At 39.4% G+C, this 23,410-nt stretch overlaps 1 protein-coding gene across 1 annotated transcript in view; it reads right to left on the bottom strand.

Annotated features, from left to right (window-relative positions):
* The window catches only part of si:ch211-186j3.6 (neural-cadherin), a 617,862-nt gene that overhangs the window by 408,875 nt on the left and 185,577 nt on the right, over window positions 1-23,410 (bottom strand). The window contains exons 3-4 of the mRNA XM_041792306.1: window positions 22,470-22,695; window positions 12,631-12,835 (exon numbers count right to left, since the gene is read on the bottom strand). Of these exons, the coding sequence (XP_041648240.1) occupies window positions 12,631-12,835; window positions 22,470-22,695 (431 nt within the window). The remainder of the gene's footprint in view (window positions 1-12,630; window positions 12,836-22,469; window positions 22,696-23,410) is intronic.

Raw genomic sequence — 23,410 nt, 5'->3', positions numbered from 1 at the left:
ACCGGATTTGTGCCAGCCAATATTCATGGCAGTTAATGTATTTTCAGCCCCTGAAAGAACTACTTCCTGTTTCAAGGTGAACAAAAAATATATAAATAAATAAAATGCCATGGCTGCCATATTGCAAAGCTTTGTGGCTTTTGCCATAGTGGTTGGGGAACATCTTCTGATGTATCTGAGAAAACATGTAGAGTTCAATACATAGGAATGGAATCCCAGGTGATAATAATAGTAACTTTATGCTGACAGTAGGTGATGCTGTGGCTTGTTACGTTTCAAAAAGAAATGTGCCTATGCTGGTAGAGTTAAAACAGATGCAATCTTTGACTTACACTAAAAGATTTTTGAATACATCAAGAACAACTTTTAATGGTCTTCTGAGCAAAGGTGATTGGGATTTAATTGACGGAATAAGAACAGAACCTCCTGGAGTACCAGTATGACATTTCCTCTTACACTAGAGGGCCAAATGACTGTAACAAAATATAATCATATAAAAATGATGGCTTGACCCTTCTTATTCCAACAAATTCTGAGTAAGTAAAGAGTATGTACAACTTACTACTTCCTGTTCCATGGCAAATCATGTTAGTTTGAGGGCTTCCCATGCCCAATGCCTTTTAAAATTTTTAATTTTGTATACGAGTCTGCTAACTTTTTGTCAGTAAGTTGTCTTCCACAAGTAAACCAAATTTGAGCAGAACTGGATCAACCCCCTAGGACAGGGGTGCAAAAGTCTTTCCACTGAGGGCCACATACAGCAATATATAAGGATGGTGGGGCCATTTTCATATTACTTACCAATAAAAACCAATTTTAATTTAGTTTAAGATATGTAAAGTAACTTAAAGTCTTAATGGCTAGTTAACAGCTGACAAGGAAAATAGACAAATCATTTTCAGGATTCCGGGGACCCTTTTCAGCCCTGGCTACCAATGGCTCTGGCCCTAAAGTGTTACTGGTACTGCTATTTGCTACTGTAATCCATTGGGGACTTATAAATCAATATATTGTGACTATTTTGGTTGAAAATGTGTTCAGTATTCAGTGTTGTCCTTGTTTAGTCACAAAGAAAGCATAAATACATGTTTGTCAAACTGTTTGTTTACAGAATTAACATGGTAGCACCAGATTGTGCTGGAACTACAAAGTTTAATACAGTCAAGCACAATATTCATGTTCAAATGTGGGTCATGTTTCATTTTATATGAACAATATGCTGAGGGCCAAACAAAAATGGACTGCAGGCCACATCTGGCCCCTAGGCCATAGTTTGGACACCCCTTCTCTAGGAGAAGTTGTGGAGGGGTTTTGCTTCATCAACTTTTTGATGTCACTGAGCCTGCCAGCTTATTCTTCCTTTTCAAGAATGAACCAAATTATTGATTTATCCTCTTCTAGAATGTATGCTATCTATCAGCTAGACTTGTTCAGCCTATTTAAAGCCTCCTTACTTCAACTGATAATGGAACCCCATAAACTAAAAATGAAAGTCAATTCTTGAGTCAAAACTTGACTGTTTTATTTCAAATTCAATGTGGTGGAAAATAGAGAGAAAGTAAAAAGTAGTGTTGCTGTCCTAGTACTTACAAACATAACTATATCTAATGGGCTATGGTGTATGACACTTTTTGTCTTTTATATCATTTTTAAAGATAAATGTACAATAACCTCATCACCAACATACTATACCTACCTTGCTTTTTTGATGTTTAATTTCTGTTTAATTCTTCTCTGTCAGCAAAAGCCCTGCAGTTTTTATGGCATCATACTGTTTTTATTTTTCCTCTGCAGTGATTGATTTTGCACCAAACATAAAGTCAGAATTTGTGCATGTGAAAATGTTCTTGGCAATAAAGCTTGATTCTGAAAATAGTTTCTATGGAGAGTTTTAAAACAGACTCAAGTGGGATTTTACATCTCATGACCTCTTAAGCATTCAAAAGTGCTGACACTGCACAAAGCTGATGTCTTGTTCATGATTATTCCAGTTATTGTAACATTAGCAACACATAATTATTAATAATGCCATTGTTAACACAATAATGGTTAGCAAAGCCATGACCCCGCTCATTCCTGATGACAATGACCTTTGTATTGTCTCTGCATTGTCTCCTGCAGCCTGCTGTGGTCTGTAAACTTATCCAAACAAACTCTTTTACAGAGCGCTGTGTTCAATCTGAACTCTGAAGATGTAGTCCCTGGACACACGCTCTCTTTTTGTTGTTTTGTCTGACTCACAGATCACTCACTGCAGGAGCAGCCTGTGGACAGACACACAAACATCCGCTAACTAAACAGTGTGTGTATATTGTGTTCAACACTGTCAAAGCTCACTGGAGAGAAATAAGATCTGGCTTCTTTAGATATGTGAGGCAAAAATGCTGATATTGTAATCATGCAGATATTTATATTAAAGTCTGTCTCAGAATTTTAAAAGCTCTACCAAAATAAAATAAAAAACATCTACCAGTATAGTGAAGAAAATCGAGGATGACATACAGCATTACGACTCATGGAGATTCATTCTGATTTGTAGTTTTAAAATAAATGTTGAGTCATGGCGAGCAGAGGGGCAGAAAAAAGTTACATCATGCATTGATTTTTATTTTCATTTAGGCCAACAAAAAAAAAACATTAAATGTTTATAGAGTAGTACATCAAGAAGTATGTTGCAGCCAAATGCTACAGTCATGCAAATTGTTTTATTCCCATTAATCTACACAGTACCCCAACATGGTGAGGTGAAACAGAATGTTAGAATTTTTTGCAAATGTATGAAAAATAGAAAAAAAAACTGAAATGTCACATCGACATAAATATTCAGACCTTTTGCCAGAGCTTGGCTTTCATGTGTTTTGCACTGGGGAGAGGCGTCCATCCAGCCACTCTGCCATAAAGCCCAAATCAGTGGAGGGCTGCAGTGATGGTTGTCCTTTTGGAACTCTGTCCCATCTTCACACAGGATGTCTGGAGCTAAGTCAGAGTGACCATCTTGTTCTTGGTCACCTCTCTTAATAAGGCCTTCCTCCCCTGATTGCTCAGTTTGGCCGAGTGACCAGCTCTCTGAAGAGTCCTGGTTGTGCCGAATTTCTTCCATTTGAGAATTATGGAGGCCACTGTGCTCTTGGACCTTCAGAGTAGCAGAATTTTTTTTTAGTCTTCCCCATATCTGTGCCTTGCCACAGTCCTGTCTCTGAGCTCTGCAGGAAGTTTTGTTGATCTCATGGCTTGGTTTATACTCTGATGAATCTGTCATCCAGGAGTGGCTCAACACTAGGAACACAACACTTGTAGTCCATCTCCTGGACTCGTCTCGGTGTGGAAACTCTTGATCCACTGACTCCAGCCTCAGTCCACTCTTTGTGAAGCTCTCCTAAGTTCTTGAATCTGCTTTGTTTGACAATCATCTGAAGGCTGAGGTCATCTTTCTTGTTTACCCTCCTTTTCTTACCACATTTTTTCTCATCCAGTCAACTTTCCATGAATACGCTTTGATACAGCCTCCGTCGTCTCAGCTGTGACCCTCTGTGGCTTACACTCCTTGTGGAGGATGACAATGGTTGTCCTCTGGACAACAGTGAAGTTAGCAGTCTTCCCCATGATTGCAGTTGTGTGAATTAAACCAGAGTGAGTGAATGTCTCAGGAGACCCATTCTAATATTTTGAGATTGTGGTTTTTGGATTTTTGTGAGCTGAAGGCCATAATCATAAAAATCAAAACAAAACAATGTCCTTAAATATTTCACTTTTTATGAGATGAAGCTAGAATATATGGAAATTTGAATGAAAGTGAAGAAAATCATGGGAAAATGAATTTTTTCACTTGGGTCAATTATAGCCAAGCACAATCGATCTTTTCATTGTTCTGTCAATGAAGCCAAAAGAAAGTGTTGCACAAAATTATTTGCTCAGTTGTGTTTCTGATATCAAGTAGTGGTTAACCCAAAATGTCCTTAATTTAAATAAAGAAAAAACAGAATTATGTTATATATATTGTTTGGAGATGCTGGGATGGCTAAACCTTGCAAAGCAGATGGATTCGCCCATTTCCATGTTTCTCACTGGTGAATCCATCTTGCAAAGCTCCCATCTGAACATTTTGGGCTCGGTTAGAAAGTGACAGGACCAAACAGCAGCGAGGGGCAGTACTTTTGGGTGTGGCGGAGTCATGATGTAAGCAAGCAGCAACAAGAGACCTGTGCAATCATGGTGGAAGAGATTAGCCTGGATGCTGCTAAAGCGAAAGTTTTATCAGATCTTGACGACAGTTCTTCGTTAAAAGAAGAACAGAGAACAGCATTGAGTTTTTTCCTTAAAAAAATGACAAAAGTCGTGTACTGACATGTCTACAGTTGCCATGGTTCAGTAGCGGCTACATCATGCGTTTTGTTGCTCTGATTGGCCCTTAAAGATGTGACAGACAGAATGTTCATCCAATTATTATTATTATTTTTTTTTTTTTAAAGCTCTGCCCTTACATGATATCCTAATTTTTTTTAGATGCACCTGTTTTCTGTATAATGTGACCCAGGCTGGGCAAACATAGGAAAACAACCATGCTCTTGCACAGCAGGCTAAGTCAATATGTCTTGACACGCAAGAATTATAATGGAAGTTAGCTTTCATTATATGACTTTAACATAAGCCCTGTGCTAGCCAAAATAAATTGCAGACACTGTTATCCATATCTGATGTCTTCCTTGAGAGTGTTCAGCTTTGGGAAATGGCAAATTTCAACACCTCACTTCACATTTGGAGTTTTGGCTGTCAGATTTGAAGGTCCAGCAAGCACACTGCTTTGGCATACTAGCTTCTGCTGAAAGCTTGACAGGCCTCCCGTATACAGTTATGATTGCTCATGTAGGATTGGACAGTGGCCATTCTAGGGATAGCCTTAGTGAAGGGTCTATTTAGCAGGGTTAATTTGGACTGGAATGGTGGAGCCCGATGTGATGTCCCTCCATGGGGCCCACATAGCCTTGCAGCACCACTGATGTAAGGAACAGAAATGACTGTAGCTTCTCTGCTTTTCTGATCACATGCAGGTTTCAGTAATGCTGTCGATGTTTCCACATGTGCTAAAACTGCCCAGGCAATCACAAGAGGAAAAGCTGGAGATTAAAAGTCACACTGGGTTAGAGTTATGAAATTTAAAATCTGGGATTACTACTTCAGGCAGCATCTGGAATTGGATTTCTTTGGAGCTGTGGAGGTTTTCATGTGTGAGTAACCCAAATTAACCCTGTCCCTAACCAAAAAAAAAAAAAAAAAAAGGCCTTCCCCCAACATATTCCAAAAGTATGCCCTGATCCTGATCCCTGTGGTTTATTTACTGCTCCTCAGTGAGCGGGCTGCTGCAGAGTCGGCACCGCATTCACTTCAGTAGATCAGCACAGAATGCAATGAGGTGCAGTTTTCCAGAAGCCCTGAGCCAACAAATGAGAGTGGATCAGTGTGCAAAGATGAATTTGTATGGTGTGTCTGTGTGAGTGAGTGTAATGCTGCTGAGTTCATTAGGGACATGAAGGCAAATACAGCATCTTCTACCAGATGTTGACTGCCTGCTCGCAGCATTCAGGAGGAATAAATACAGACATACGCTGGCAGGCGAGCCTCTGTGACCCCCCGGCCTCGGTTCTGCTCACAGCGGTCAACACACAAGCTCACAACATCTCGCTGTAGCGATGCGTTTGTGGAGGGAGTGTAAATAGCAGCGGTATTAGGTCCCAGTAGGTAAGATGAAGTTCTGTAATATTAGATAATCCTTCAGCAAAGATCAGCTTCCAAAGCAATGAAGCACAGAACAATATCTGACCATCTCCCTGAGGTGATTTGTTTGTGTTTTCCAGGGATTCTTAATCTTTGTTTGATTTTGTGTTTGCATGCCAATGCTGGCCGGCCTTTGTGCCATTATGACAGGAAATGGCGAAGGCTGGGCGAGATATATGAACGCTCTCCGTGTGTACATACTGAGTGTGAGCAGAAGCAAGATTGAATGAGAAGAGAGGGGAAGTCAGCTGTAATAAAGCACGATGAGCTTTCTGGAGGCAGCTGCAGGCAGGTCTCAGGCTGGTTAGGTAACTAATGGTGCCGATGAGCTATCACTCCTGGAGGGAGAAACTTGGAAACTACCTGCAAATTAAAGACATGCTCAGTGACTCCGGTCCACACAAACACACCATCTCTGCTCGCCATTTTGAGACAAATGAGACACATTTCTGAAAAGCAACATAAAATCAACCTCCCTGCAGAAGGACAGCCAAGCACTGCTGTTATTTCTACAGTCTTAAGAAAACAAAAAAATGCAGCTGTTTTCCTCTGACGAGCAAACTTTAAAAGAAGTTAAATCATAAGGTGCTGATCACAGGAGCCACATTTAAGATAAACACAGCTGTTTAAAGCATCACTTCTAGAGACATAGTTCGCTTCCTCTTGATAAAGGATACAGTTAAACTGTCAGTCACTATAATTGCATGTAAAGCAGCTGTTACTGATCCAAGTAGAGGCAAAATAGCTGCTTTTTCAACAATCAGATTTAATGTATACAAGAAAAATGCAGAGAGAAAATGTCCATAATCTCTGAGCAGCACAGTCGGAGCCTAAGTAATATACGCGCATGACTATGAACCAAATCAAATCCTTGAAGAGTGACTCATAGCATGCTGTCTTCAGATTCATGAGATCCTCTGGGCAGACCTGTTCACAGGGTAGACTGGGCCCTGACAAACCCAGAGAATCAGCGCTGTTGTAATGGACTGATGGTATCACAGCATGTGTGTAGGATCAGTAGCAGTGGTGCTAGCATCTTGGCTAAAAGTTACCTCATTTTGGAGCTGAAAAGTGTGTTTGGCCATTAATGGGTTTTGGTGCTGAAATCATTTACTTGTGCCACTTTTTAGCCCCTTTTAACTACTTTCTGCCAATTTGTGCCACTTTTGTTTTCCATTTTCATCAATTTTGCTCACCTTTTAACCATTTTATCCTCTTTTTTTTCTTTTTCCCAATTTTTGCCACATTTTTAACTTCTTTTGTATTTATCCCCCTTTTTTTGCTCCTTTAAACACAGCATAGCCACTTTTACTGCTGCTTTTAAAGGCCTTTATCAGCTATCTTTTCTGCCCATTTTAACTCTTCTCACCAAATTACATGCCAATTTTTGCCAAATTTAACTTACTTCATTATTCCTTACAACAATTTTTGCCACCCTAAACCCAATCCTGCCTACTTTATTTCCAATTTTTGCCACTTTATCATTCTATTTTACCATTTCTCTGCCCTCTTTTTGCCACTTAACCCAATTTCAATGAATTTATGCCTGTTTTTACCGATGTTAACCAATTTTTGCCACTTTTCCCCTATTGTGGCCTTTGTTAAATCCACTTTCACCACTTTTTATGCCTGTTTTTTTCCCGTTTTAACTGCATTTTACTATTTGATATGCCCATTTTTGCCACTTTGAACCAATTTTACCTTCTTTAACCAATTTTCCTGAATCTGCCTATTTATTTCCTCTGTTAACCCATCTTAGTTACTTTTACCTGTAACTCTTTTTTTTTTGGGGGGGGGGGGGGGGTTACATTTTGAAGAAGGATATACACTGCAGCATAAATACATAAGAAATTTTCTTTGATAACTCTAGTTATTATTCAGGTCAAAAAACTACTACTACTAATAAAAAAAAATTAAAAAAAAAAAAAAAAAATATCACAGATTAACTTTACAATGGGCCATGATTTTGCTGAAAATCCATATCATCCCTTTAAACACACTTTTGCTAAACCACTCCAGCATCTCCCTGCAACCACAATAATGTGAAATAAGTCCACCACTGCTCGTTTTACTTTTAAAACACAAAGACAGCTCAATGAGGCCAAAAGTTATTTGCACCTTGTGGCAAAAAAAAAAAAAAATACTATTTTTGTTCCCTTATTTCCTTTTTGATCCATAACAAGTTCCTTTTTTTTCTGCAGTTAAGTTCAGGGCATAACATGTCATGTCTACCCAAAGTTCCTCAGCTGCCTTGTCAAGATAACTTGGATTTCATAAGAATGATGTCTTTGGTTTGTGAAAATACTCTGAGTATTTTTTTCTCTAGGACACAGAAGAATGGACTCGGCTTGTTAAGCCTGAACTGTCCCCTAGACAGTAACATTTAGTTTGGCTTTGTCTCCCCTCTTTAGCCTTGAGCGCTCGGTGAAAACATATGCCTCACTTCTCTCTGAACGTGTTTTTTCACTCTGTGCACAGCAGCTTTATGCCATTGAAGCAGTGAATTTTTTTCTTTCATTCCCTCTGAATGCACTGATTGAAAAAGCTGACTGTTGTATGTTTTCTGCTGTGAAATGGGTAACAGCGGCCTTACATCTCCCATGCTCCAGAAGTGACCCACAGCACTGCTTGTCTCCAGCTGGAGAGGTTTCTTTGCTCAGTTTTTGAGGATTTGAAGAAAGTGCTCTGTTCTCCTCTGGGTTTTGGTCCTTTATAAATTTTAATACACAAGCTTTAATCAAGCTGATGCCCATGACTGTCCTGAGATTCACTCACTTTTGAAAATCTTCTCTAGGCATGGAAATGGCTGTTTTCCAGGTCACGACTTGTCTTATTTTCATGACTGTACGAATTCCAGTATTTATGTATTAAAACTGAATCACTATTTGTAGCAGGGCTGTCAAAAAATGAGTCAATCTTGTTAATTTACTGCAGAAAAAATGAGATTGGAGAATGAACGGGGATTAATCATGTCATACATCACTTACTGAGCACAACAATTTTGTTAATATGATAAAATCCTAGCAGGAAAGGCTTTTAAGTTTATTATTTAATCCATCCATGAGAAAAACACCACCAGCAATCATTCAGTAAGTCAGCCCAGAACTCTCCTTCTCCTCTCATATGACTTTTGGAGGGTCCACACACATTCCCAAACAAGAATCAAGACAGTGGCTCAGGTACATCTAAACTCTAAATATACTGAAAAATGTACATCTTTTTGTGTTACATATAAATCCAACTCATCACTGTTTTGGAAAATGTGTAAAAAGCCGACACTGGGTTTGTGAGTCAGTGGAATTTTAATCCTCTGACAACCCGAAATTCATCAGAAAATATCAATCTGACCTCCATTCAACAAAAAAAAAGCACTTTAAAAGTTGTTTTCTCCTCCTCTTGAGCACTGACCCTAAAAAGTTCATATTTTTCTTTTGACAGTTCTTCATCATGATGTCGGTACTTTAACAAACTTGTGCCCTGTTGTTGAAAGTTAATAACAAGAAAATTGCTTTCTTTCTCCAAATTCATACAACTAAAGTTAAAAAGTGTCTCTAAAAACACTACAATTTTTATGTTAAATTCAAGGCACATGGACTGAACAACCAATAGGGCCAGCAGGGCCAGCAGGGCCTGGGCCCAGCACTGTGGTGTTCAACTAAATAATACACCGTGTTCCACATTATTATGCAAATTTGATTTTAGTGTCATAAACATTTAATTTTTTGTTTTTCAGTTAAACTCATGGATGGTATGTCTCAGGGCTCTGTGGATCACTGAAATCAATCTGAGACACCTGTGATAATTAGTTTGCCAGGTGAGCCCATTTAAAGGAAAACTACTTAAGGATGTTCCACATTATTAAGCAGGCCACAGGTTTCAAGAATTATGGGAAAGAAAAAGGACCTCTCGGCTGCAGAAAACGTCAGATATTGTAATGCCTTGGACAAGGAATGAAAACATTAGATATTTCATGAAAACTTAAGCGTGATCGTCGTACTGTGAAGAGATTTGTGGCTGATTCAGAGCACAGACGGGTTTGTGCAGATAAAGACATAATGAGGAAGGTTTCTGCCAGACAAATTCATGGGATTAAGAGAGCCGCTGCAAAAATGCCGTTACAAAGCAACAAACAAGTATTTGAAGTTGCTGGTGCCTCTGGAGTCCCACAAACCCTAAGGTGTAGGATCCTCCAGAGGCTTGCAGTGGTGTATAAACTTAGTATTCAGCCACACCTAACCAATTCTCACAAGCAGAAATGGTTGCAGTGGGCCCAGAAATACATGAAGACTCATTTTCAAACAGTCTTGTTGACTGATGAGTGCCGTGCAACCCTGGATGGTCCAGATGGAGGAGTAGTGGATGGTTGGTGGATGGCCACCATGTCCCAACAAGGCTGTGACGTCAGCAAGGAGGGTGCGGAGTCATGTTTTGGGCCAGAATCATGGGGAGAGAGCTGATAGGCCCCTTTAGGGTCCCTGAAGGTGTGAAAATGACCTCGGCAAAGTATATAGAGTTTCTGACTGACCACTTTCTTCCATGGTACAAAAAGAAGAGCAGTGCCTTCTGTAGCAAAATGATCTTTATGCATGACAATGCACCATCTCATGCTGCAAAGAATACCTCTGTGTCATTGGCTGCTATGGGCATAAAAGGAGAGAAACTCATGGTGTGGCCCCCATCCTCCTCTGACCTCAACCCTGTTGAGAACCTTAGGAGCATCCTCCAGCTAAAGATCTATGAGGGTGGGAGGCAGTTCATGTCAAAACAGCAGCTCTGGGAGGATATTCTGACATCTTGTAAAGAAATTCAAACAGAAACTCTTCAAAAAACTCACAAGTTAAATGGATGCAAGAATAATGAAGGTGATATCAAAGACGGGCTACTATCTTAACATGTAACTTGGTCTGTTAAGATGTTTTTGATTGAAATAGCTTTTGATTTCCGTTAATATGACCTCCTAATACTGCAAATTCAACATATTACCATTTTAAGTTCTTTTCAACCTATAAAATGCTTTGAAACTCTGTTGTGTGTAATAATGTGGAACAGTGCATTTTGAGTTTTTTTTATAAAAAAAAAAATCATTATCATTGGAAGGTTTGTTTAACTGAATTTGAATTATGCTCTAACAGGTGATGAAATGAAAATTATACTGACTGTCCTTTGCATTTACTATTTAGGAAACCAGAGAAAAATATCATTTGCATAATAATTTGGAACACGGTGTACACTGGTGCCATGATTGAACACCAGATACTGCTGTATTCAACAAGAAGAGACAAGTTATTTAAAGTTAGATCATTTTTGACCAATAAATCTAAGCTAATTCCTTTTTTCCCTCTGGAAGCCCTCCATTGTGCCGTTCTAATGAAGCTATCCATGCCTTCATAGCCCTAATGGAGGCTTTTCTACACTGTGAGACCAAACAGTTAAAGGTTGTTAACAAAATAAGTTGTGTTAACGTAAAACTCCAAGACAGCTATGTAAATTAGACTGGATTTTCTGACTTCAGTATCATAAAGATGAGGTATATGTGGCCCCACCATCCTTATAACTGTCAGTATGTGGCCCTTAGTGGAAAAACTTTGGACACCTTTAATCTAAACACATGGCTTCTTCTCAAGTTGCTAACAGAACTGTACAAAGCTGCTAAGCTTTATGGGTACTTAGCGCTAGCATTCATTTATCTCTTGATTGCTGTCTTAAAAAATGCCTGAACAGTTCACCAACACTCCCTACATGGTTGTCATATGATAGTGGATGGGTCCCAAGATTGAGAAGAGTTTTTTTTAAGACTATATAGTGAGGGCAGAGAGCTAAAGCTGCGCAGACAAAGGGCTCATATAGAACAGCTGCTACTTTATATTCTCCCATCCTCCTTATTCAGTCCCTTTTCTCTCCTTACCCAAAATCTATATGTGCTTTTCTAAAGTTTCCCTCTTTGCTCTATCCCCTTGTCTCTTTACAAAGAGGCTCTCGGTGCTCAGGAGTCCACCGGGGCTCAGCGCGGAGCAATGGAGGACAGATGGTTCAGCAGGACATGTTTTAGCCTGAGGCCAGAGTAATGATGGAAACCGGAGCAGATGCATCGCTGCCTGCAGCGGTCAGCCGCTGTTCTCTCTCTTACCTCCTGACAACACAAAGAAGTCATGGGGGAATCCAGAGCAGTCAGTCCAGACAGACAAGTCTATTTGGATTTGGCTGGAGACAAATCTCATAACTTCTGACTGAGCTGATGTCTTCACTTGTCTTTTAGGTTCTTGGTTCTTTTTCAATCAATTCAGGCTAAGAGCACCAGGATTACAGGCCATGTAGCACTGCTGAGTTCACAATGGCTCACTTTTTAAAGGAGGCCCATCAGGAGGAGCTTGAACCAGGACATCATTTTGACTTCAACACAACTCTCTCCACTCGCACAGCCTCCTTAAATCAATAGGATCAGGTCTAACAACAACTCAGCATGTAAGCACATCATGCTGAAGTTTGTTTTCACACTAGTTTGAGATTTTATGACTGAGTGTGGTTATTTTATTGTCTGAAAGATATCATAATCACTACTCTTCACTACAGCCCAAAAGCTGTCATCCAGGAAACTATCACTGCGCTCCTCTTACAATCCTCCTCTAAGAATAAAGTGACAGCAACTTGAAATATAGCAGATCAAACAAGTGAAATGACATCACCCCGCTGGTAGGAGACTTGTTAATTTGAAGACTTGTCAGATATTATTTGCTGTAGTCAGTAGACTGTAAGACTTGAGGAGAAAGCCCTGTAATGTCAAGAAACTTTGAGTTCTAAACACCATGCAGTCACTGCATTAACAGGAGAAATTAGTGTGACTTCACGAGACAAACAAACCTCTGCAGCACTACTTAGGCTGTCCAGGCCCTCGCTGGCTCGCACCAGTAGCAAGTAGCGGTGCTGGTCGCTTTCGTAGTCGATAGGCCGGGTCAGGCTGATTTCTCCAGCCTCGGCTGTGATGGAGAAAAGGCTGCTGGGATTGATGAGAAGGCTGTAGGTGATTGGTTTCTCCTGGAAGGACACAGCAGGGGTGACCAGGAAGCTGGGGAGACATGAAGAAGAAGGACACCATGGAGTGATAGAAGTAAAGAGCAGAGCACAGACCAGCAGTTAAGAGAATGAACTGTTGTGGTTGTGGATCAGGAGTTTGTTGGTAAAGTTTTTGGACAGTTTTTAGATATTTATTGTGGAAGCACACCTTGGTTTGTGTTTTGCATTGAGACTGACCACTAATTCCTAACATTCAATGATATACAGGTATCTGAGAAGTGATGAGATGGTGTCTTAAATCCAGTGGTTACTGGTTTATTTTTATATGGGGGATATAGCAAATCCCAATTTTATACTTCAGATATGTTAGATATATCAACAGATATTACACTATGAGTTAAATAAGTTTAAATGCCTGTTTAACATCTGTGTTTGATAGGTTTGTGGTCAAATTTAAAGCAAAGATGGTTATAATAGCATGCTTCCTAAATTTCTCCAAGAAGTGCGTTAAATTGTTAAACCTATCTAAACCCAAGCTGGGTCAGATCCAGATGTTCCAGAAACAAGACAGAATTAATGATGGTTGGTAATTCATCCAAGAGGACATCGTTTCTGCAACCCAGGAGCTTCAATCTCTAGTATTGGCGAGGAGCTTAAGGCATGTGCAACTTACAACCACAGCCAATGGAACACCATGGGCAAAGATCTGAGCGCTTCAGCCAGAAGCATGTGACCAGGAAGTAACATCAAGCACATTTAACATTTCTAATCTACTTATTGTTGCACATTATAATTGCAAAATGTTGTATATTTATCTAGTATATTATTTACAACCCCATTCCAAAAAAGTTGGGCCAGAGAAATGTGAATGATTTGGATGAATGCAATGATTTGGAAACTAATAAACCTATAATTTATTCAAAATAGAATATAAACAGCATATCAAATAATGGAACTAATTTTGAATTGGATGACAGCAATACATCTCAAAAATGTAGGGACAGGGCCATGTTAACCATTGTGAAGCATCCCTTCTTCTATCAGTCTGTACATGGCTGGGAAATGTGAAGGGACCAATAGCCTGTGTTTTGAGAGGGGTGTTGTCCCATTCTTGTCTGATTTAGCATTCTAGCTGCTCATTAGTCCTGGGTCTTCTTTGCTGGATTTTACGTTTTATGATGCTACAAATGTTTTCTGTTGGTGAAAGGTCTGGACTGCAGGCAGGCCAGTTCAGCACCCGGACTTTTCTACTGTGAGGCCATGCTGTTATGATGGATGTTTAGCATTATCTTGCTGAAATAGTCAAGGCCTTTCCTCAGAGAGACATTTGGATTGGGGGCACATGTTTATCCAAAACCTCTTTCTACATTTCAGCATTGACAGTGCCTTTCCAGATGTGTAAGCCGTCTACTTCATAGGCACTAATGCAACCCAATACCACCAGAGATGCAGGCTTTTGAGCTATGCACTGATAACGAGCTGAATGGACCCCCTCCTCTAGCACAAGGCTTTCCAAAAAGAATTTCAAATTTTGATTAATCTGACCACAGAACAGTTTTCCATTTTGCCTCAGTACACTTTAAATGAGCTTTGGTGCTGAGAAGACAACATTGGCTCTGGTTCCTGTCCTTCACCCAATACAGCATTAACTTACATTTGTGGATTGCACAAGGAACTGTGTTGACAGACAGTGATTTCTGGAAGTGCTCCTGAGTCCATGCCCCTTAATGCCTGTTGTCGCATATTTGATACATACCTTTATGATACCTCTCTCTAATCAATTTGATCATAAGTTACTAAAAAAAACTTCTGAATACAATCAGATAAATGATAAAAATGCCCTCAAGTGGATTATCAGTTACCAGAAACACCTAATGTATCAAATGATATACAAAAAAATATATGTTAAATTTTATGGAAGTTTGGATTTTTTTTAGATTTCAGTAAAAAGTGAAATAAACATTTCATTTCCAAAAAATTTGAATTTTCTGGCTATTATTTATATTTTCAGGCTTTAAGGGGTTAAGCTGAGGGACATTTTCCTGAAATTGTTGCTTTTATACCAAGCCATGTTACTGTTCTGTTGTCAATTAATGCAATTGGTTGCAAAATACTTGTCCAGCAGTTTTTCATCAATACCACTTACTTTTCTAGCCTTTTGTTGCCCTGCCCCTACTTTTTTGAGACGTTTGCTGCCATGAAATTCCAAATAAGCGAACAATTTTCATGAAATGGTAAAATGTCCAAGTTTCAATATGTGATATGTTGTTTATGTGCTAGTGACAATAAAGTATAAGTTCATCATGTAAATCAATGCATTTGATTTTTTATTTATACACTACACAGTGCCCCAACTTTTTTGGAATTGGTGTTGTAGAGATATGCATATTCATTTCTATTATTCAGTGAACTTAAGATCTGTCTTTCTCTTTCTGGAGAGTGATGTGGGAGGGTGATGCCCTGTCCCTTCCTATTGTTCAGCCACTACAGCTTAAACCCCAGTCAGGGCCCACAGGCGGATGCTAAGGTGGTACTATTGATCAGTTTTATAGTGCTGCACTAAGCGCTTTCTAGGGTGGGCATCTCAATTAGAGATGCAATTAGAGACTTGATTCATAGACAATGATCAAATTCACAATCCATTAGAATAAAAATCTTTCAGCTTGATATGATTCAGTTTGATGCAAATGATCATGGAATCACAATAACTTTTTTGCATTATAAAACCAGAAGGACTACATGATCTTTTCAAATAATTTTCCTCTGCTTGTTTTGAAAATATAAAAAATACCAATCCCCTGCATTTATATATAAATGCTATAACATAGCATTTATAGCTATAATATAGAACTATATTATAATAGTTCTCTTTTTGTGGTGATGAAGAGATGTGTTAGGGTAGGTGGAATCAGCTTTGTCACTACCTGGAGCTTGCATGTGCAGAGCCTGGGTCTGTTGAAAGTGGTTGTTCTGTTTTAGCAACGGTGGCCATGTTAGATAAGATATTGGCATGGTGGGCAGTGAAGGATTGCATGGAGAGAGTTGGCTCTGGGATGCTGGAGATCAATGTTTAACCTCCTGAAAGTGTCATGGGACTAACTAAACAAAACACCAGGAAAAAGAGGGTTCCCAATAGACAACCTTGGTGAGTGTTGGCTTTTTGCTGCCCATCAGTCTGCACGGTTGACTTACGATGGTAAATAGTAAGGGCTTAATTGGGTTTAGGGATTTCTTCACTGAGCAGTTATCCTTTCTGTATGGCACAAGTATTTTGAGTTTAATCCTGCTCTACCTCTCACTTCATTGGCTTTATGCTATCCTGATACCAGTGGAAAACAGTTGAAACAATAATTCCCTCCAGAAGCACGAATTCCAGCCAATTTAACAATTAAAGGAGATTTAGAAAAACACTGAGCCAAATGCACCCCATGACCATCCCTTGCATTCCAGGCAGTTCTTGTAACAGTGGTGTCTTTAGAGCGCTTTGAGGGGTTTTACTAAAACTTTGCAAAAATGTCCACCGTGACTCACCAAAGAATTATTTAGAGTTTGGAGGCCAGATGTCAAAGGTCAGGCCGATGTGCATCCATTGCTGGTGAGTGTGATATCTCAAGAACGCTTTCAGGGATGTTATTCAAAACTTTAACAAATGTCCACTATGGGTCAGGAGTGAGCGAAGCAAAGGTCAAGGTCATTAGGTCACTTGGTTAGCAGTTGCTCATGACAATTCTATGAATGATACTACCACAGAAACCATTGTAGCAGCACATTTACAGTCCAACCAACTGTGGAGGCATTGAGTCGCCAGGAGGTTCTCTCTAGCTTCCCTCCATGGTCCAAAGACATTTTTCAGGTAGGTTGGTGACTCTAAATTGTCTGTTGCTTTTGGTCTGTCTGTAATGACAATGACAGCAGGGATTGGCTTTGGAACCTTGAACAGAACAAATAGTGTAGATAATGGAAGAGATAGAGTATCCTACAATTTGTAACACTTTGGTCCTTTGGCAGTGAGAATAGAATTAAGATTGCCCCTCCTGGGCACTTAAATCACCCATACCTGGTCTTAGCTTCCACTAAAGAAAGTTATCATTTTTTTGGAAAGACACAAAAAAAATTTGACTTAGCACCATGAAATATGTGGAGAAAATGCCTTGGTTACCTCCTACTAACATGGATCATCCTATCTGTTGTTCATGTGATGAAACTTCCCCACTAAACAAACTTTACCAGCTCATTGTTTTGTTTTGGCTGTTCATAATGACCAGTTATGTTTGATTTTAAGAGGAGGAAATCTTATTTTGGCTCAAACTTTGAGAAGACTGAAGAGTGAATAAGCAGCAAGCTGAGCTCCTTAAAAACAAGCAGAGATAATCACATGCTGTATCCACAGAACAGCATGGTTGGCTCAGTGCTGAAACCAGTGTTGTACTGATTTTAATTACATCCAACCTGAAACAAAAGAGATACACCCTTAAATAAACTTCTCAATCTCAAACTTTGTTTTGGAGAAATTAAGAAAAAAATCCCCAGGATTGAAATAAATAAGCACAGATGCATGTCAACCCTTTATGGGCCAAAAAACTATACATATCGCCACTTCATTGACCTTGATTTTCAGCATAATAATGTAAAATATATAGAAAAGTGACAACGGTAAGTCATGGGATGTCCACCAGTAATATAAGGCTTACATCTTGAATTTCAAAGTATTTCAGTGAGTGCCCTGGAAAGGGTTAATGGTTAAGAAAGTCAACTGTGGCTATTACAAAACAAAGAAGATAAACCGAATAATCTGTTGGCCTTTAATTGTTATGGAAAAGGAAAAAAAAAAGGATGACAGCAAAAAAACAGTGAAAGACAAGTCCAACCACTGAACTAAACCTTCTTTAGGTCATATATATAGTCACCAAGATATTGTTGGTTTCTGCACCATATAGAGATTTGCCAGTTTCACACCAGCAACAACCCCAGGCTTTAAAAAATTAAGCCAAAGTATAGAAGGATTAAGAGTGGTCACTTGAGGCTGGCGGCAAAACTAAAAACTACATGTCCCTGAATAAAATGCCCATTTCATTGGCAGGACTAAACATGTTTAATCTAATAAAAAAAAACAAAAAAAAAAAACAAAACTCAATTCTTTTTATTGGCGTTCACTGTCTGGGGATGATTTCTTTCATCACTTCATTTTTATCAGAGTTGAACTGTCTAACAGTGGCAGTGGCAATATGCACATGCACAAAAGTCACATCACAAGATATGCAATGTTAGTCATGTGACCTTTGGCATGTTATGCTGCCACTTCTGGGTCTTGGGTGTAAACCAAAACTGCAAGTTTCCTCTTTTTTATGACAAAAGTTTGTCTGACGTCACCATCAGCTGTTAGAGGAGTGACTGTACAGGCAGAGTTTATATGTCTCCTGCATGTAAAACATTCAGGCTACAAGTGACACTACTGCCACCAATTTTATGCTGAAGGCAGATACTAAGGTACACGAGGCCAATCAAAGGTGGGCGGAGTCTCACTATCTGCAGCACTTCTTTCCAGTGCCTGTTAATGTATGGTTAATTACTGACAAGGACGGCCAGTTGTTTAGTATCAAGCTTCATGTGTGTGCTGTAGTGTGAGACAGTCAGAGCAGCTTGACAAGCTTGACTTAAGCTCATAGGGCTGGTCTGGTCAGCGAAACTTAGCTTATTTGTAAAGTTTATGAAGAAATGAGACACTCCTTCCTGTTTTCTCTCTCCTCATTTCCTCCTCTGTGTGCAGCCTTGTTAGAGCGACTGCCAGAGGGCTGCACAGTGTGATACTTGAAATCTGAAAATGACCTATATAAGAAAATCACAGTAAATATTGCAGAAAGAAAATATGTACTTTACAATATTGTTGAAACAATGCTGAAGTGCACTGTATCACTTATTGTCCACTGGCAGGACAGCATGGAGGGCACTTTATCATGAATTGTCCAGTCAAAGGCAACCTAGAGACACTGTGTCATGTATTGTCCACTTAGAGGGCACTTAAGAGGGCATATCGTTAAATTCTCTCCGTTTAGAGCAGTGGTTCTCAGTGAGGGGACCCCCTTGGAAGTTGTGAGACGACAGGGGATCTCCATATGCCTTAAACTAAGAATATTTTTAAATTTCATTTTTTTGCCACTTAAACCCATTTTTGTCCATTTCAAACCCTTTCCACCACTTTTAACTGCCTGTTTCTGCCACTTCTAAACCAATTCTTGTCACTTTCTGCCTATTGTTGCCTCTAATTACCCAATATTGCCACTTTTCATCCTTTTTTTGTCATTTTTTGCCCATTTAAACACACTTCACTATTTGCTATGCCCATTTTTGCCAGTTTGAAAACTGTTTCATCCCATTACACCAAATTTTACACCCATTTCAGCCATTTTGATGCTATCTTACCACTTTTATACCCGTTTTTTTCCCTTTAACCAATTTTTGCTATTTTATTTGCTTATTTTTTGACATTTTTATAGATTTTTTGCCACGTCTAACCCATTTCTGCTACTTTCAAAATCTAATTTCACCACATTTCCACCACGTTTTGCCATTTTTAAGCCATTTTAAGTCAGTTTTTAAGAAAAGGGGATTACATTTTTAATAGGATTATTTACTCCGGCACTAAATAATAAAAATTAGATATGTTTATTTGATAACAGTGGTCATTATTCAGGTTAAATGTAAAATATGGATATCAGAGCTTAACTTTACAGTTGACCATGATTTTGTTGACCTCCATGATCCCCTAGTTTGGCAGGACATGACTATTCTTGATCATGCATAGCTGTGTTCAACCACCTTCAGGTACAGTGGGGGCCCACGGTCTGGCATCTTTTTTTGGGGGGCTGTGGGCTGAAAATGTTGAGAGCCACGGATTTAGAGGACACTTCTGAGGTAATGTGTCTAATTTTGTCCAATGTGAGGGCACTTAGGAGGGCTGTTTGCATAATTACCCATGCCGATGAAATCGGCAGGGGGTTATGTAAAGGGTTCTGTATCTTTGTTTGTTTGTATGTGTACAAGATAACTCCAGAACGGAAAGTTGGATTTTCACCAAACTTTCAGGGAATATTGGGATAGTGACAGGGAAGAATTGATTAAAATTTGGTGATGATCTGCGCACCCGTTTGTTTTTCTCGGACTTCGAAATTTTGAACACCATAGTAATCAATGCGAGTGTAAGTTCCTTGGTGGCGCTGCTTAGGCGTGGGTCTGCCGCCTCAGATGGCCATTCTAGTTTTGTCTATTAAAAGGCTACAAATGAGGGCTCTTTGTCCGTTTTTTTTGTTTTTTGTGTGTGTGTGTGTGTGTGTGTGTTTGGGCACTTAGAAGGGAACGTTGTCATCTTTTTTTTTTAATTTTAGAGGACACTGTGACACAATTTGTCAAATTGTGTTACTTAACTGTTTTTCTACCATGGGGCACACGAGAGGGCACCAAGGGCCCCATCACCCTTCCATACCCCCCCTGAGTTCACCAGTGGCCAGCTCTGACACCCTTTCTGTTTCTTGACTGACCAAAAGATACTTTGTCCAGTATGGCTTCCACCATTATTGGCTTCAAAATTCCCATGCAGAAACCAATGGGTGGCATTGCTGAGACTATACAAATGCTTTGTACAGTATATGATTAGATATAGTTTGGTGGATGAAATGAGTAACACAGTAACAAGAGTGAAATTTGATCATTTCAACATGGTGGGAGGAAAAACTTTGCAGAATTGAATATAACTGTAACTGGGCAAAAATTGACTGCCAAATTCATGTAAAATATAACTAATTACCATGTCCAGTCACATATCAGTATTTTTTAAAATAATTTGTACAGGAATAGCAGTAATTATGATTCAGCTTTCTCAAAAATCCATTAAATGATTAAATCATGAAATTAACCCAAGACCTTGATGAGCCTCTAATATTCACACTGAGCAAAACAGTAGCAGACAGAGTATACATTTTCATCTGAGGTCAACTTTTAGTAGAAATAGGTTCAGTAAAGCCAGGTGAGTTTCTGTCTGCAGGTATAACAAGATGGCTGAGGTTTGGATGTACTAGTTTACAGTGCTGGGTTAAACTTTGTGTGTTAGATACTCTGTGACATTTCTTAGATATTTTTAGCGAAATCTTTAAAAAAAATAGACTTAGATATCTACTTCATTATTTTACAAGATGTGTAGTCCAATGAAAGGAGCTGGGGGGGACAAAGCAACAGACGCAAGGATGCTTGTTGCCAGTACAGTCCGTGCTGAGACTGAGTGGTTGTTTGAGTGTTTCTACCTGAAGATCAAACTTTGAATCATGTGTATACTGGACATGCTCAAGGCAAAATGTGTCATACTAACAATACAAATATCTATTGAGTAGTCACTTGAATAAAGAAGAACTTGGGCAGACAGAAAATAAAAAAAAATATTACTTGTGAAGATTAAATTATGGATCTGTTATAAACTTCAGAGGAGCTGTAAACCATTCTTATATAAGTGGTTATTGATTGTGTCTGTGCATGGTAAAAGTAGATGCTGTGAAATAAATGCAGTTTTGTATTTACATCTATAAAGTGTAATGAAACCTTTTATTTGGATGTCTATAGAAAAATATCAGGTTAAACTAGCACTGCCTTTAGGGATAGTTATATTTCTCCGCAAGTCAGAAATTGCTGGACAGTGGTGGGACAAGAAGGTGGACTGGGATGGTTTTTGACTTTGACCTTGTATCTCTAAATGCATTCTGGTAATCTCTAAATTAGAGTGGATATTTTTGCAACGTTTGAAGGAGATCCCTCAAAGTATTCTTTAAATATTACATTCCTAATTAAGAGATGAACATGAGGCCCATTGGCCTTGATGTACAATGAGCTAAACACATCTAAAACCCAGAATTGCCTGGTGGTTCCATGCCTCCATAAGGTTTCTAATTAATTGATAGTGAATGTACATTGGTGGGCCAAGTTAAAGGGCTATTTTATGTTCTGTTCAAGGACCAACCATGAGGCCCAGGAGTATGCATAAACAGGAAAAACATGCAGACACCATGCAGATCAGCACCATGGTTGACAGGGATGTTCTGAGCCATGCCTTTCCTGGTAGTCTGCTGGCTCAAATGTTGCTTGTTGCGATTAAATGCTTGATATGGAAGCTTGCTGGTGTGCAGACCTCTCTACTTTTTACTGCTCTTCATGGTTCTAGCCCTGTTTTACTGATGTGCATGTCTTCATGTGTTTTTCTACAACAGCAAACTCAAACTATATCACCAGGGCCAATCCTTCCTGCTTAAAATTTGCCAGAAGGAACAATTTCATAGCTTCTTACAGACTTCATTATACCATTTATATTTTAAAACTCTAATGCAAATAGAAATGCACAATTCAATAAGCCAGCCACAAAATAGATGACTAGATTTATTCGCTGGTGGTTTTATTCCTTTACTGTATAGTGAAGGTATAGCGGTTGGTAAAGATGAAGGGCAAGTAATGACTATGAGGCTTAATGACCTGGAGTTTTGCTATAATCAGTTCATCCTTAAGTAAGATTGGGCATTTGTACACAGCTTGAAGAATATCCATCAAAGTTTTCTTGAGATATTGCATTCACAAGATAGGCTTGAATGCACCGCAGGTCTATCACCAGAGTATAAAAAAGTCATGGATTCTCAGCTACTGTGTGAACTTACGCTTGTCCTTCAGGAGTGTTTTCCGGTATGGAGATGGTGAAGGAAGCGTTGGTGAACTGTGGCGGCCGGGCTCCAGCAACCACTGAGACGACTGCGGGGGCGCTGCGGCTGCCCAGCCGGTCTGCAGCCACCACAGTCAGCAGGTACTCCCTGTCCCTCTGCAGGGGGAGGCCTGTGGTCCGTACCTGGCCGCTCTTCCTGTCCACTTCAAAACGACCGTCACCACCTGTAGATAGAGGTAACGTTGGATCAGCGTGAAAGACCAGTTATTTACCACATTTAACACATTCCTATGTCTTTAGCTCAATAGTTTGTTAAAAGATATAAAGATAGATAAAGATAGATAGATTGTCAAAGTCAAAATCCCCTCTGGGTTTGTTGTTATTATCTCTGTGTTTACATCGTCTAGAGGAACTTTTTAAAGGTGTGAGCATGTTTTTATTTAGTTTATTAATTTTTTGCTCTTTTTACAACATATTCTTTTAGTTTTATTATAAGTGAACCCTTTCCTCTCCAACCATAGCCCCACCAATGTGTGGGGGAACAGTAACAACCCCACCGCCCAAGGACACTGGGTTTAGGTGCATGACAACAGAGTTGCATTGCTAGAGTGCAACTAAAGACACAACATACTTTACAAAGGTAAAGACTTTCATGGGCCTACGGAGTCAAACATTTAACAACCACTGAAACTCTGAGATGTCGATTCTTTCATGAAATTGATAAATAATTTGTTGTCAGTTTTGAAAAGTGTGGAGGGAGGAGGGGAGAAGGGAGTTTTTCATGATGTAAAAGAGGTATCCACTTTTCTCCCAACCTCCTTCGGCATGGGTTTGCCATTGTTAAAGGGGGTCTGCTGGTGTATCTAATGGTTGCTGTAGCTTTTAGCTCAGACGTAGCAGTAGGAAAGTGGCAGTTTAATTGGAACTGGACCACATTTT

The sequence above is a fragment of the Cheilinus undulatus genome, linkage group 1 (assembly GCF_018320785.1).
Source record: "Cheilinus undulatus linkage group 1, ASM1832078v1, whole genome shotgun sequence".
In the NCBI taxonomy this organism is placed as follows: Eukaryota; Metazoa; Chordata; class Actinopteri; order Labriformes; family Labridae; genus Cheilinus; species Cheilinus undulatus.
The sequence above is the reverse complement of the archived record's forward strand: the minus strand, read 5'-3'. Positions and strand labels throughout refer to the sequence as shown.